This window comes from Rattus norvegicus, chromosome 2 (assembly GCF_021556685.1).
Source record: "Rattus norvegicus strain SHRSP/BbbUtx chromosome 2, alternate assembly SHRSP_T2T, whole genome shotgun sequence".
Taxonomy (NCBI): Eukaryota; Metazoa; Chordata; class Mammalia; order Rodentia; family Muridae; genus Rattus; species Rattus norvegicus.
The window spans coordinates 191,405,823-191,421,737 of NC_141535.1; the positions used below are offsets into that span (position 1 = coordinate 191,405,823).

At 45.0% G+C, this 15,915-nt stretch overlaps 1 protein-coding gene across 1 annotated transcript in view; it reads right to left on the bottom strand.

Annotated features, from left to right (window-relative positions):
- The window catches only part of Slc22a15 (solute carrier family 22, member 15), a 59,979-nt gene that overhangs the window by 11,102 nt on the left and 32,962 nt on the right, over positions 1-15,915 (bottom strand). Inside the window, 4 exon segments of the mRNA NM_001107707.2 lie at positions 5,598-5,683; positions 8,132-8,272; positions 9,680-9,895; positions 13,347-13,476. Of these exon segments, the coding sequence (NP_001101177.1) occupies positions 5,598-5,683; positions 8,132-8,272; positions 9,680-9,895; positions 13,347-13,476 (573 nt within the window).

A 15,915-nucleotide genomic window follows, 5' to 3' on the forward strand; every position in this document is an offset into this window, starting at 1 on the left:
ATGTTCCCTGGCACTAGGGTAAGGTGTGTGTGTGAATCGGTTGGGTTGTGCTTGTTCTGTCTCCATTTCCTATTTTTCAATCAATCACTGAACCAGCCATTGCAGGATCAACTGAGTTCTGCACAGGTTTGTTTTGGGGACTCTGAATGCTTTATAAGAGGCACATAGGATCCTCACATGGTCACTAAAAGACATTTGAAATTTTATCAATTTATGAAGCTCTTGGTCATTGTTTCTGCAGATATTTTCCCAAGACCAAAGTTAAAAGTCAAGTCACTTTATATTTCCCCACACTCACTGTGCTCTGTTAGATTTAATTCATTTTTGTTTTAATTTTAAGGTGAACAGTTTTGTTTTTTTAATTTCTAGCTATGACTGAATTCATGGATCTCTTCTTCTGTGCTATCCAGTCTGGTGTTGGTCTCATCTCTCCACTGCTTTCGCATGCTGCGTGCTTCCCCTTGAGCATGTCTTCTTTATGGCTTCATTTTTTTCTGCTCATTCCAAGGATGTTTTTTGCCTATGTGGGCTCACGGGACACAGTATACTAGCTTCTTGGATTGTCTGCTTAAACCCACAGAGCGTAGCCACAGGAGCTGCTTGGATATTCGTCCACTCAGGCACATGGGCCACTGTTGCAGCTGCTGCTTGGCTCTCCTGGCTTTCTGGTCCCATCACTCATGGACCTCAGGGTTGTTTCTGCTGAATTCTCTCCTTGTGAGGAGGATTTCTCCTGCTTATGTGGAAGCCTGGAAATTCTGACTGAAAGCTCTGCGTGACTGTTCCCTGGTGAGGTGGTGGGTGGGCTCCCTTAGTGACTTTGCTCTATGGTGCAGTTCAGTTACTCAGAATCGGTTGATCATGGAGTGTTTGTGTTGAGCATTTTGGCAAATGGCTTTTCACTTAGGCTTCTTCTCTAATGGTTAATGCCCAGCTAAAGGATGCACAAAGGACCTTGGCCTGGGTTCCATTGATGGATCTACTTGCTATTGTCTGATCATTTCCTCTACTCCTATTTGATGGTCCTTTCTACTTCTGTTTTATTGTCCTCCCTACTCCTGTCTGGTGATCCTCCCTTCTCCTGTCTGGTGGTGCTACCAGTTCAAACTCACAATCTTCCCTACTCTTGTCTACTGGTCCTCAGCTCTACTCATGGTCTTTCCCACTCATATCTACTGATTCTACCCGGTCCGATCTCATGATCCTCCCCACTGCTGCCTGGCAGTCCTCCCCACTCACGTCACTCCATCGGACTCTGATCTGTGGTTTCCTTCTGTCCTCACGCGTAACCTCCCTTGCATGCACAGAGCCTGGAGGATCTTTCTGGAGATCTCTGGAGTCTTCCTCTGTGTATTTTACTCCTCTCAATATTGTTTCCCAGCAACATTTAGCCCCCTTAATATCTATTTCTTCTAGCCACCTTAATATCCATTTCTCAATGTTTTTGCCTTAGCAACTTGTAGCCATGCTCAATAACTAGTTCTTTGATTCTTTGATTGACCCTGCACAAAGACCCTCCTGGAGCCTGCCTTTGTTTAGTGTCCTTATCTTGGGGTCATTGCCCTATGCAGCCTGTTGTCCAGTGGATAAATATGAACATTTTAATGTATATTTTATTAGTTTTTTTTAAATATAGGTTTTATATTTTAAAGTGCGGAGATGGCTGCCCTCTTACGATCATGGCTGAAGGCCCAATCACTTGTCAGTTCTCCTGTGGCACTGTTGCTCATTATTTTTGGATCATGAGATTTTAAGCTGTCTGAGGCCAGGAAGCAGGCCTTGGTTACAGGCAGGACCTCGTATTCATAGGTGCTGGAGAAGCCGGGGCAGAGATGGGCAGACGGCTCTGAGGGAGGAGATGTGGCGTGCGGCCACTCCGGGCAGTCAGTGCACATGATCTCCATCCTCACTGTGGCTGGTCTGGCACATGGTCACATCTTCCAGAGAGGACACAGCCGCCACAAGCCTCCCCTGCAGGTCAGGGCCACCCTAAAGTCAGTCTTTTAAACCCACCAGGCCTGCCACTGGAGAGTTGAGAACTGGCTGTGATCACACAGTGTTGTTCATGCTCAGACACCACGGCTTCCCCGTTTGCAATCACGGGCTGTGCTGTGAGTCAGGGGTGAAACGCCAACCCCTCACTCTAAAGCTGGACATGCTAGCTGACCAGCCTGAATTTTAGTTCCCGTATGTGGTGACGCGTAATGACCTTCTGTATGTGGAGAGAATCCAGCACTTAGTCAACACTCCACACGGCAATTTATAATTGTAAGATTAATTAGAACCCTCCTCTGAGCAAGAATACAAACCAAGTAAAATGCCTGCTGACCAGTCTGTTTTAAAAAATGAGTAAGTGGCCCTGTTAACATTCCTAGAGGAGAACACGGGGAGGCTAACCAGGAAGGAAGCTCCTGGAGAGGAAGCTTCTCTATTAGTGTTGAAAGTTTTTGGATTTTGGAACACTTCAGGTTTCAGCTTTTTGGATTAGGGATATTCCACTTATAATTATAAATCACAGGCTGCAAGATATCACACATCTGGTTTTTAATCTTGTTTTCTGGAGATATATTGTCACGGTATTCACAAACGCCCCCAGAAACTGAGAACCACAACCATAGGCAGATGCTAAAAGGAAGCCATGGGTAAAGGGCACCTGAGTTGGCAGAAAGGGGAGAGCGCAGGTGTGGAATGCTTGATGGAGGAAAGCAGGGAAATGAGCAGGAGCACGGTGGAGAAATGAGCAGGAGCACGGTGGAGAATTGAATGGTCTTCAAACTCACATGAGCTGCTAATAGAAACTGCGAAGTCTCTTTCTTAATACACACTTATCAGGACTTTCATAACCTATAGCTTGAAACTCTGAAAAGGGCAGATTGAAAAGAAACCAAGCAAAACATCTTAAAGGGTCAATATGAATAGTTTAAAGAATTTCTTTTACTTTCAGAGAGGATTCCAGAAAGGAGAAGAAGGGTTATGTACAAAAAATAGGCCATCTGTTCTCTGTCGTTAGTGATGAATCAAAGGGGGGAAATGGGCTCAGCCGCAGTGGGAGAGGATCATTCTAGCAGTCATGGTTGTGAAAACCAGACATCATTTACTAAGGGTCATCACAGAATTTCTTCCCTAGGAAATTTTTGCAATTTGTCAGGCTGTCCACTTTTCTAAGCATAACTGCCGTGGTATATTTATTCCCCAAGGCTGTGGAAAACAGTGCTCCACTGTGTCTCAAATGTGTTCATCAAGAGGCACAATCCGCAGAGGGTCCCAGCAGCTCTGAGGACAAATGGGGATAAAGAGGGCTGGCTGATCTGGTCAGGAGATCGCTCACGTGTGTTCATCTTGGGTTTTGTTTTGTTGTTTATAGTAGAGTAAATGTTAAGGAAAAGTCATGCGCAGAGTCCTAGGGGTGGGCTACCTGGATGTGCAAGGAAGCAAGAGGGAAAAAAAGATATCCCTTGGCCCTGCCTTCCATAGTGAGATGAGGCACAGAAAAGGTTTATGGCATAGTCAAAGCTTTGCTCTCTGAGGTGAGGCATAAATATGACAGTCATGGTAGAAAACTGCATCTCCAAAGTTGTCTGCACAAAGCACGCTCTGCTGAGCATAAAGCTACCACAGTTAGAAGCCCGTTATCTCTTGCCTTAGACAAACAAAACGAGAATGCTGGCACTGGTATAGGATAAGAAATGGGCAAGCATCCTGAATTGTCTAGTTTCCATGAGTTGATAAAATCCCTGCCCAGCTGTGGTGCAATCCCAGCCTAAATCGCTATTGAACAAACACACGGTGTGTGATCTGCTCATGGCACGGAAGTTCAGGTGGTGACCGACTGAAGAACAGTACACCGCAGGGTCAGGAAGTGAGTCTGGGCCTCCTGAAGGCTCTGGATAAGACCCTAGAACAACTGAACTCAAGGAGCAGCAGTTTAGCAGAGGGGTGCTTAACATGCAGGCTGCTCTGGGAAACGACCATTTCATGCTTCCCAGAAGCTACCAGAGTATCTCCATGATTCTCAGAGCACGAGAGCAGCGATCGAAATCCCCAAACTCAGCGCAGGGTGTTATTAGCCCGTGTACCCTGGTAGCAAAGCTGGTAGGACCCGCCTCACTGAACACCATGTCTCTGTGCTGGAATAGTCACATCTCCAATGTGCAGGTACCATAAAAGAAGCACAAAAAACAAACAAACAAACAAAAAGCTTAGAAAGCTGCAAATGCCTATGTATCTACAGATTTTCTTCCTCTTTTGTTCTTGAAACGGTGTCTTGCTGTGTAGCACGAGCCTGCCTTCAACTTGCTACACAGCTCAGATCTTACTGTTGGGATCCTACTGCTTCCACCTCCTCTGTGCTGGAATTTCGAGGACACACTGCTATATCCAGCTTCACAGAATTCCTACATGGCTAACATTAATCGGATGGCAAAGAGACATTTATTTCTAGTAGGGTCTCATGTATCTGACCTCAGATTTGTAATATAGCCAAGGATGTCCTTCAACTTCTAATCTTCCTGCCTTCATCTCCAGCATTCTGGGATTTGCCACCGTGATCAGATTTCATGTGGTCCTGGGATTGAACCTAGAGTTTTGTGCAGGCTAGACAAGTGGTCTACCAGCTAAGCTACAGTCCCACTCCAAATATCTTTTGAAGCTGTATTATTTAGTAAAGCTACAGAATTATAAAAGTACCAAAGCTTCCTACAAACACACTTTATTTGAAGTGGGTGAGCGTGTGTGTGTATGTGTGTGTTGTGCGTGTATGTGTGTGTGTGTGTGTGTGAGTGTGTGTGTATGTGTGTGTGTATGTGTGTGTATGTGTGAGTGTGTGAGTGAGTGTGTATGTGTGTGTGAGTGTGTGTGAGTGAGTGTGTGTGAGTGAGTGTGTGTGTGTGAATTTGTGTGTGAGTGTGTGCGTGTGTGTGTGTGTGTGTGTGTGTGTGCACCACAGCATGTGTGGAAGTAAAAGAACAGCTTGTGGGAGCTGTTCTCACCTCCATCATGTAAGTACTTGTTATCAAACTCAGGTCGAAGGCTTTGTGGCTAGGGCCTTTACCAGCTGAGTCATCTCAGCACCCCTAAGTCATGCTTTAAATTGAACAAGAGCATAACCATTGTGATGGACAGTGAGTGTTACTCTTATGGTGTTGCTGTTGTTATTATTATTAACCCTGGGGGAATCATGTGGAGACATTTAGGGGTTCCGAAGCTACCTCTGAGAACCAGTGTCCGACCTCCTGTCTCCAGCCTGGCCAGAGCATTCAGTTTCATTTGCAGCTTGGAAGGAGTGTTTTTCAGTGCAGAATGGGCCTTGGCCTTCCCATTATCAAGTAAACAACTCTAACGTCACCAGTGCTGCATCCCAGACACCCCAGATGGTAGCTTAATAGCCTGAAAGAATTAATAGCACACCTCTGAGCACATTATTCACCAGGAGAATAGTTCAGGCAATGCGAAGAGTCTGGCCCATTATAGCCCGCACAGTTGCTAAGTGATATGCAATCATAGAAATGACGCCTGGCATATGGTAATCCTTTTACTGTATTGAGATTCATTGTAATAAAGTGCTGTTTAGAACCCTCGTGGAAATTTGAAAGGCATACCTTTTTTTTCTGGAAGAAACATCACAATAAGACAGGCCAGTCCTCCAAGGCACAGAAACGCCGCTAGTGTCCGCTTCCGACCAAACCTAGACAATGGGAGGAAATAACATGTCTCTCTAATGAATCTTATAAAGCCATCTTCCTTCTCCTGCAACTTTCCTACTTAAATGTTCTCAATTTAATCTTTTTTTTTTTTTTTTGAGTGGGTGGCAAACGTAGCTGGTCAGGAGACAGAGCGGGATATAAACAAGCATGAAAGGGGATCCACTGGAAGGCAGGATCAGATCCCGTACACAGAGTGTGCAGTGTGGCAGGACTGTTTTAAATGCGTGCCACCTATTACCTCACTCAATCCTGATAACACATGTGTAGGCATGTGCGGTTACACTCTCCATCTTTTAGAGACTCAATCTAATCAAGAGAACAGAGTCCTCTAGTTTGTTTTAGTCTCTGGTTATCCGATTCTTATGGTATTAAAAAAATTAAATACAAGGTTTGTTGGGGCTTTTTTGTTTGTTTGTTTTTGTCTCAAACCTTTGGAAATATAAACAGGAAAAGAAAATCCTTGCTAGTGGTTTCAATTAGAGTAAAATGTACTGTATGCTTCAATTTTCAATTAAGAGGACCAGGCTTAGAACAAAGAGGTGACATTGATCTCCACTCTCAAGCAACAGGCCAGCAACAGGCCAGGGCCTCTGCTAGGAACTTCAGTATCTACGTGTAATTCTGATAATTTGTCAGGGTAAGACTAAGGTTTTAGGCTAAGTACAAATGGAAGCTTAGTGCAGGAACTTGCTGAAGTCAGAAAGCTAGCAATGTGGCTCAGACTAGAAGGAAACCCAGGTCTGCTTGATCCAAAGGCACTGAACTTCTCCCCTGCAGATTGCAGCCCCGCCTTGAGGCAGTAGCTGCTGGAAAACAGGAAAGGTCTGGCGTCTTCTTGACAGCGATTTTCCAGGTTATTTTTAACAGGTAGCATGCAATGGCTTTTGAGTGGCATCGACCATGATAGGCAAGCCTGGGGCATAGGCTACCCTCACAAAAGCTTCCTGGTGATGCTGGAAGTGGCCATCAGAGGCGCACACAGGAACCTGTAGCTGCAAAAGAGGAGGACCTGCCCTTCCAGGGATGCTGCTGAGTATGCTGGCTGGCCTGCTTCTGGGACCATGGTGAGAGGGAGAGATGGGCACCAGCAGAGGACTCAGGCCAGTCATCTGCAACGCTCTCTGGGAGGACAGCTTCCAACTGAGCAGAGACCTGCATTTGGCTCTCAGCTGAAGCACGCTGTCAGGAGGGCAGGTAAGTCAGGGGTGGGGCTATAATGGGGGTTGCAGCTCATGGCCCGAAGCTTTTGATAGCTTTTCCCTTCAGCTCACTAGTCCATCTCTTTTTTCAACATTGACCTTTCTACTTTTATTGGATTATTTTTTATTTACATTTCAAATGTTATTCCCTTTCCCGGTTTCCCCTCCAGAAACCCACTATTGCATTCCCTCTCCCCCTGCTTCTATGAGGGTGCTCCCCCTCCCACCCACCCACTCCCTCCCACCTCCCCACCCTGACATTCCCCTACACTGGGGCATCCAGCCTTGACAGGACCGAGACTAGCCCACCTCTTACTCAGCAATGTTTTACTCTTTTGCTTTTAAAAACAGAAATAAACAAGAGCCTGGGAGAGGTTGGCCCGGCACCTAGCATTTGTCTGCTGGCCCTTCTCTTCATCTCGTCACATACATATTTTCCTCGGCACTCTAGATAGCACTGTTTCTCTGACTTCTGGGTATAATTTGAAAGCATGGCATTATCTCTGTCTCCCCTCTGCCCAGATCCAGCCTGCCTGCCCCATTATTTTTCTTTCAAACTCTAATAAAATTGTCTTCAAGCTTCCTTCTAAGTCTGTTCGAAACTTTTTTCATTAACGAGGCTAAATAACCATTAAAGGACTCCTGGTTTCCTAATCAATAGTAGAGTGCTAGGCAGAGCGATAGTTTGGGTTGAAATGATAATGTCTAGACAATGAGAAATGTCACAACTCACCTGGCCCCTCAGTCATGACGTAACAGAGGGGCTAAGCAGACAAAGATGCTGACCTCTATAAAATAACTCTTGGAATTTCACTCCCTTGCTCACAAGCAACAAAAGCAGGGTATACTCTGCCCCATCCTAGTAGGTCTTAGGAGGTAGGGAGTCTTTCTAGTTCTGTCAGGTTTTGTCTTAAAAGAACGTGCAAATTCTGAGTTGATGGGGTTCTATTTACATGGAGCCACCCACCACGTTGCTCATGCTACGAAGCTGCATTGACTACTCAATGACTATGACTGTAAGCCTGCGTAAGCGTTCATATACACAAAACTCAAGAAATACTACAATGAAAGGTGAGCTGAGCTGCACTTAGCCTGAGAAGAACTCTGATGGACAGCGTTGGGCATACACTGTCAGGCCATGGAGCAAAGCAATTAGGTATGTGCATACATATGGAAGATTACGTATACTCTAACACACACCTCTGTGTGTGCCTTGTCATCCATACTCACCATCTTTGGTTAATCAGGTAGATGCAGAGAGGGTAGGATGGAATCTCTATGAGGCCAGATAAAGCCAGGTTGGCATAAATGCTCCCCCCTAGGTCACCCGCACTCAAGGTAAGACCGTAGTACACCAAGCTGCACACAAACCTATATCGGAGATCAAAGGACTGAGAGGTGAGAGAAAAGTTCATAGGGCAGAAACAAAATTTTTTCCAGGAGAGATTAAACAGTACCATTCAATATACTACCCTCTGCTTCAAGTAACGAGCTTTACTCCCCCACTGAACTTCCTATCTTAATCTAAACATCTATCCTATTAAGAAACAAAAGCATAATAGGGCTTTGGGAGTGATTTATGTCTATGTATTTGATAAAGCAATAGATGTATAGTTCCTGCTTGAGAGAAGACATTGTTCCTGCCTCCTGAAGCGTTTCTGCACTGCCATGAAAACAATGGCCCTGTTCTTACTTCATTGGGTCCAGCAATCTAGGGACTATGGCCTGTGGCCTTGTGATATTACCAGAAGGGCGGGACAGAGCCTTCTATGGGGGAAATCCAACAGGTGGTGGCTAGAGAGTGGCCTGAACCCTCAGGTGGGTCATCTGCAGGCCACCAAGCCTGGCCCTCCATCCCCCCTAGAACCCTAGTCACTTCCAATCCAAGGTCTTCAGCAGTCACACAAACTACAGAGAGCAGAGTAGAGAAGAAAAGGTCAGGGTCACAGCAGAGCAGGACCTCCTGAGAAGAGCAATGGGGAGGGAGGCTCTTGAGAGACAAACTCATTTCTGCACACCGTCACTGAGATTCACACTTAGGAAGCGCCTCCCAGCCCTGGTATTGTGCTGGACACATGCCTGTCTCTTGTGGTGGGGGATGATGTGCTCCAAATAAGACTGAAGAACTCAGAGGCACATCAGTGATTAGCAAGCTGCTATATTAAAAATCACAACACAGAATAGCTGGTTCTAACAACCTGAGCTTGGCCTTCACTGGTGTATGAACACAGCTAGTAAACCACAAGTTCCTACCCAAGCAATAGATTACCTGGGATTTCCAACTTCCACTAGCTGTTCATCTGCTGCACATCACAATGGCCAATGCTTGCTAAACATTTGCTTCTATTTTGTTTTCCCTAGAAAAAGCCTGATATGTTGTGGTTGCATTGGGGTCGCATGCCAAAGGGAATATTTTGCTCTTCCCTCTACCAAAACCATAGAAGTGGGCTGAGTGTCCTAGGCTATGAACGACAGGCCATGGTGGGCTATAATATCGCTCAAAGACAGAGCAGTAGAGCATTTGACCTGACATGTATAATGCCCTTCACTTCCTTCTATCATACACGCATACAAACACACATGCACATAGGCACACGTGCTCGCTTACGTGTAAGCTCTAAAGGGAGATGCTTCCTCCAAAGCAGCTGATGGACATGTGACAAGCAAACTCACAGCAGTGTCATACTGACAAGGTGGCTGCAGGTAACCCTAACAAACAGGTTATCAAGAGACCTTTAGCATTCAAACGGGAGATCCCATAACACCTCTCGGAATTACCAGATGAACATCAGGATCAGAGTATGTCCTAGGAGGACCCGGTAACGGAACAGATCCAGGAAGCTTCCTGTTTCCCTGTAGCTCCTGTTGGCCGGATGTGTTAGTGAGAACGTGCACTTGAGCTTGCGGTTCCTCTTGGCAATGAGATACAGGGCCTCCTCCGCCTCACTCAGCCGACCCTGGGAGTACAACCAACGAGGTGATTCAGGAATGAATCTGAAAGACACGTCATTAAAGGCTGGATATTCATACAGGTGCACGTGCAGAGGAAGGAGACAAACATCCCCTCTGTAGGTGGCTTCCCTCTCCATGGCTCACTTCCTTCACAAGCATAAAATGACTTACTTCCCCAGTGACACATGAGAGAGAACAAAGGGGCCACTCTGAACACTGTGGTGACGGTAAACGGTGGCTCATTTTTCTCAGTTGGAACTGAGCTTTTCAAACATCGGTTTCAATAAAGGTAAATAGTTTCCATTTCAATAAGTTTCAGTAAGTGAATGGCAAATCTCCAGTACTGGAGGATGCATGTTCCTCACAAAGCCTAGGCCAGGCTCAGCTCGGGATCCCCACTAGATGTTGTTGATAGACAACACAGCAGTGGGTATAGCATAGCTTTATATTTTTCTGATCTCACTGGGTAGAACAGGCTGGCCTCAGAGTTGCTCCAAAGTCCAGAATAACTCTGAACTCAAGACCCCCCGTAGTGCTGGGATTTAGGCTTGTTCCACCATGCCTAAACATCTAGGTTCTTAAGTTCTGGAAAAATCTAACATTGAGATAGACTTTTTATCAAAAAGAACCTTTCAAGGGTGTTGTAACATAATGACATGGTTAGGAGGAAGCATTATTTTATGATTACACAGAAGCATGAAACGGTAGAACAGCTCTTTGTCACTTCTGAATGCTCACTGCTTCGAATCATCCAACACAGCAGCTTAGAGAGTAGGGAGGCTTTCATGTCTGTCACACCAGGCCTGCAAAGAGTAAATGGCTAACATCCAGTCACAGAGCAACGGGCATTTCCCATCACAGCCACAAGGTGTCCAACTACTCTGGGCTAGGCCAGTTCAAAAACGTAGGTACCATATAGATTTTTGCTTCAACATTCTGCTTTAGGAGGCCTCCCCAAAGATGTGGAAGAATGGAAGCCTTTTAAAAATTATAGTGTGTGTGTGTGTGTGTGTGTGTGTGTGTGTGTGTGTGTGTGTGTGTGTGTTTATAGGTTGTGTTCTTAGAGGCCAGAGGAGGATGTCAGCTCCTCTAATCTATCCACTCTTTGCCTTATTCCTTTGAGGCACGGTATCTCACTGAACCTGGAACTAGGCTGGTAGCCAGTAATTTTCCTTGGGTTACCGGGGCATGTGGCCACACTCAGTTTTTTAACATGGGTACGAGGATTCAACCTTAAGTCTTTAAGTTTGCAAAGCAAGCATTCTTCCCTACTGAACTGTCTTTCAAGACTGGACGCTTTCATTACTAAACACAACATTGAAATACTTGTTTAAAAAAAGTCCAATCTTATATTTCTGCCTTAAGTCAAATTTTGATGAATGTAATAGGTTTTTTGTTTGTTTGTTTGTTTGTTTTCAAATTCCTGCTACTCCTTAGTAAGGATGGCAAGAGCAACAAGCACTACAGGATCTGGAAGTGTAGCAGACAAACGTTCTGTCAGAAACCACTGAGTGAACATTTCCACTCTGTACTGGGCAGGATAATGGGTGCTGTGAGGAAAGATGTCGGGACAAAAAGGAGATTTTATAGAACTTCCCCAATGGGGACAAAGACACTCATGTACAAACCTGGACTGTCAATCAAAGCCATTTATAATGTCTTCTGAAAATCCTTTAGACACTTCCCTGTTGGCATTTAACTACTGATGTTGACTAATGTAAATAACCAAGCCAACGGTGTTCTGTTGGAGGCTGCATCTTCCAATGATCAAGCTTGACCCACCGACCCAGATGCGTGTAACAGCGCTACTATGTACACTATCTGATTGAGTCTCCGTGTAAACGAAAGGAACTGTTAGGGGACAGCCACCCTGCCTATGCAGAGAAAGCAGATAAGGAGAATTTAAACTGGGCAGAGTTAGAAGGAACGAGAAAGAACCAGCAGGAAGTGGATCAAAATCCTGACGTGATTTTCGGTTATTAATTTTTGGTTGTTAACGGCAGCCATGCACTCCCGGGCCTCTTTGTGTTTTTAGAATGATTAATTAGTGAAAAAACAAAACAAACAAAACCCTCCATCCATGATGCCACCAACCACACTGAAGATGAATTTGGGAGTGTGGATGCTTCTAGAAGTTTTACATCCCTTTCTCTCCATTGTTCATGCCCTGCTGTCCTTTTTCAGGTAGGACAGTTCATCATCTAGCACTAGGCAGTAACTAACTCAGACTGCAGACTCAGGGAAAACAAAAGCACACAATGGCTCACAGCATGCATTGAATTTGTCCTGCTATTGAAGGAGGGAGAAGAGCCAGGCTAGGTGTAGAGGTATGAGCTTTGTTAAATATTTTAAAAGAAAACTCATTTATTCACCAATGCGTGCATGACTACTTATTAACTCAATGTACCATATGAAGCACAGCTTTATTACTTTTAAAAATGTACAATGTGCAAACTGTAAAGTGCTATTATTTCCCTTTATAATAAAATCACCTCGGTTGGGGATTTAGCTCAGTGGTAGAGCGCTTGCCTAGGAGGCGCAAGGCCCTGGGTTCGGTCCCCAGCTCCGGAAAAAAAAAATCACCTCACTGAAGTTCATATAACTCAATCCTTTAATTTTTTTTTTACTACAGTTAACTATTCTGCTGCATTTGTTTCTGCATTTAACTCTTCTTTTGTTTTCAAAAACACATAGAAGCAAATTTCAGTTCAGATCTCACCAAATCTCAACTTAGAAACAATAAACAGTTACGAAGTAACAGAGCCACTGACACTGAGACACTGCCACGGGTCTGTCTCACTGTATGCCGCAGAAGAAACCCCAGACACCATTGGATGAAGTCTTCGTTTACACAAAAGATTTTAGTCGGATACCTTAGAGAAGATACAGCTTTCATTCAACACATTAAAGCTTGCTGAAGGGGGCTGAGCTTAGTGGCTTACCACCCTAATGTGTCACTTGGGTGATTGTTTGTGGAGTCCACCCTGACCTGGGAATTATTTTTTGTATTGCTCTAAGTGCTCCTGTAGACCTTGTAGACTCTGTACTTGAAGAACCTGAAATGAGACTCCAGTGCAAGATGGACAGATGTTACTACATGGTCAGCACTTACACTTGGCTCCATAGTATCAGACCTCAGTCTCGAACCTAGTCCATGGTGAGATCCAGCTTGAAGATCTTTAAGCTTAAGGCACCGAGTTAAAAAAATAAGAAGAAAAAGAAAAGGAGGAAAAAGGAAAGAAATTTCCAATAGCCCGAAGGCCAGATACTGTTTACTGAGAAATTAAACTTGAGATACCTGTATTCTGAACTAATTAACTAGCATCTCTCTCTTCAAGGAGCTGGCAAAAATTGAATGTTTGCAGTTTAGCTCTTCCCAGAATTCACTGCAGGCAAGCTCCTGGAAGACGCAATGCTGCTTGCTTGCCTGCTCACATCTTCCAAGATATTCTGGTTTATGGAACAAAAATCCCAAGGAGAAAAGACTACTTACAAAGACAAGAGAAAGACTACTGTTCCCTGAAGGTTGACCAGAATGGCTAGAGTCCTCCAGGAGCGGATGAAGTATCCTAACAGGGCGTATTGTGCGATGCCAACGGCAAAGAAGAGACCGCCAATCGATCCTAAAGCAGGGAAAAGAGAATTGTCACTGGAGAGGACCACTCACGGCACCCTTTCCAAACTGACCAGTGTGCGTGTCCTCCTTGTGAAACATTGGTCCTGCCCTCCTAAGTGTGAGAGGCAGAAGAGGGGGAAAGACTGCATAGCACCAGCTTCTAATGCTATAACACCAAGAAGGGGCAGAAATCTGTGAAGACGGAGGGAGGGCAGCTGAAAGCCTGTTCCCTGTGTGCACAAGACGGAAGTTCAAGGCTTTAGTCAAGCTTTCTGTACTGGGTGTGGCAGTGACTTCTGTCTACACTTGGGGCTGAGGCTGGAGATACTGTGGGGGTGATGTGGCTTTTGGGCCATGCAGTTCCTGCAATGCTGCTCTTAATCTTCTTAAAAGGTTGAATTCTGTTTTTATTTACTGTTCTGTGTGTCTCTGTGTGTGGGCTTGCGTGTGCCACAGTGCACTTGAGGAAGTCGGAAGACGACCTGTGGTAGCTGGTTCCTTCCTTCCACCACGTGGGTTCCATAGATCAAACTCCGATAGGCTTGTCAGAGAGGGTCTGAAGGCACGGAGCCGTCTTCCAGCCCCTGACTCTTAATCTTTATTACAGAGGCTATTCATGAAAATAGTATCTCGAGCCCCCCCGCCCCACCTCCTTTTCTCTACTCAATTTATCACCATCAGACGTATGACTACTTACGTTTTCCTGTTTCTCACCTGCCTCTCCCAAGTAGGAACACAATCTGTTTGAAGCACGGGTTTTTGTGAAACACTAATGGGAAAATATCAGCCACAGAACTGTGACGAAGCCTGTGGTTTTTTTTTTTTTTTTAAATAAGTGTTGAGATAAAGATTAAATGTGCCAGCTTGCCTGATGCTCTTGCAAATTCTGTACCTCTGGCACACTTTCTGTAACTGCTATTGTCGCTGTGGGCAGGTTATTGAGTTTTGTTGAGAATAATCTACTGTGTGTGATGTTTTATGAAACAGGTACCATTATTAACTGCACCCTGAAGCAAGAAAGTAGCTTGTGGGTTACGGGAGGTCTCAACACAGCACGTTGGATATGACAAAGTCAGGCATGCACAGGGTCCACCGGCACTCTGAGCCCTTCCCATCTCCTTTCCCATCTCTATGGAAAGGCAAGGTGTTTTATTGTTTTCTGGGACAGGACTCTGTTCCGTAGCTCTGGATGTGCTGGAATTCACTCTGTAGACCAGGCTGGCCTTGTGCTCACAGAGATCTGAGTTCCTCTGCTTCCGAGAAGCTGGGATTAAAGGTGCCTGGCAGGAAAGGCAGTTTTTAAATGGGCTTTGCTACTCTTAATTTTTCTATGCTAATCTTATAAACAAATGTTTTCTTTGATGTTTGTTCATAACTTATTACTTTATGACAAAACATGATGACTTGTGTATTGTTTGCCCTGGTTAAGGAAAGAGCCAAAGGGGTGTGTGTGCATGCGTGTGTATATGTGTGTGTGTACGTGTGTTTCGTGTGCATGCACGTGTGTGTGTACGTGTGTATGTGCGCATGTGCATGCCTCTGTGTGTGTGTATGAGTATATGTGTGTGTATGAGTGTATGTGTGCGTTTGCATGTGTGCGTGTGCGTGTGTGTGGGTTCAGCATTCTGAAAACAGGATTCAGCAAGTGAGGGAATAGACACAATATGGAGTCCCCTGGAAATTTAAGACAATCAATAGCTATTTGCAGATTCATTATAGTACATCAAATAGCCCCTGGCTGGCTTCCAAGGATAGGGCTTCTTTCTCTGTCACTCAGTATTCACCCATCGCCACACAGTCAGGGGACAGTATTAGCTAGTTTCAGAGGAATCAAATCTAAACCCCGATTCTTCCAAATACTAAAGGAGTGGTTCTCAATCTGTGGGTTATGACCCCTTTGGGAGTCAAATGACCCTTTCACAGGGGTCACATATCAGTTATCCTGCATATTAGATATTTACAATATGATTCATAACTAGCAAATTACAGCTAAGAAGCAGCAACAAAAATATTTCTATGGTGGAGGGGGTCACCAAACACTGGTCTTAAAAGGCAGTGCTCATTATTAACAGCTTCCAAAACTAAATGCTTGCTATGCAAGTGTTATATTTGTGATCTTGCTACTTTTCTCCTCACAGTGATGGGGCATCTGACAGGAATCAATTTACGGGTGGAAGGGTTTATTTTGGCTTACACTCAGAGGGCTGGAGTCGGTCATGGTGGAGAAGCACAGCAGGGAGAGGGTCTGGGCGGATCAGGGAGCATTGGAGAGAAGAATGCTGGCGCTCATTCATCTCTTGTTCTTTTCTGCTTTCCTCAGTCTGCACTCTTAGCCCACAGGATGGGGCCGCCTCCTTCAGGGTGGGTCTTCCCTGTTCATCGTCTCTGGACACTCTACCTCAGGCATGCTCCAAAGCGAGCTCACTAAAGTGTTTCCTAATACAGT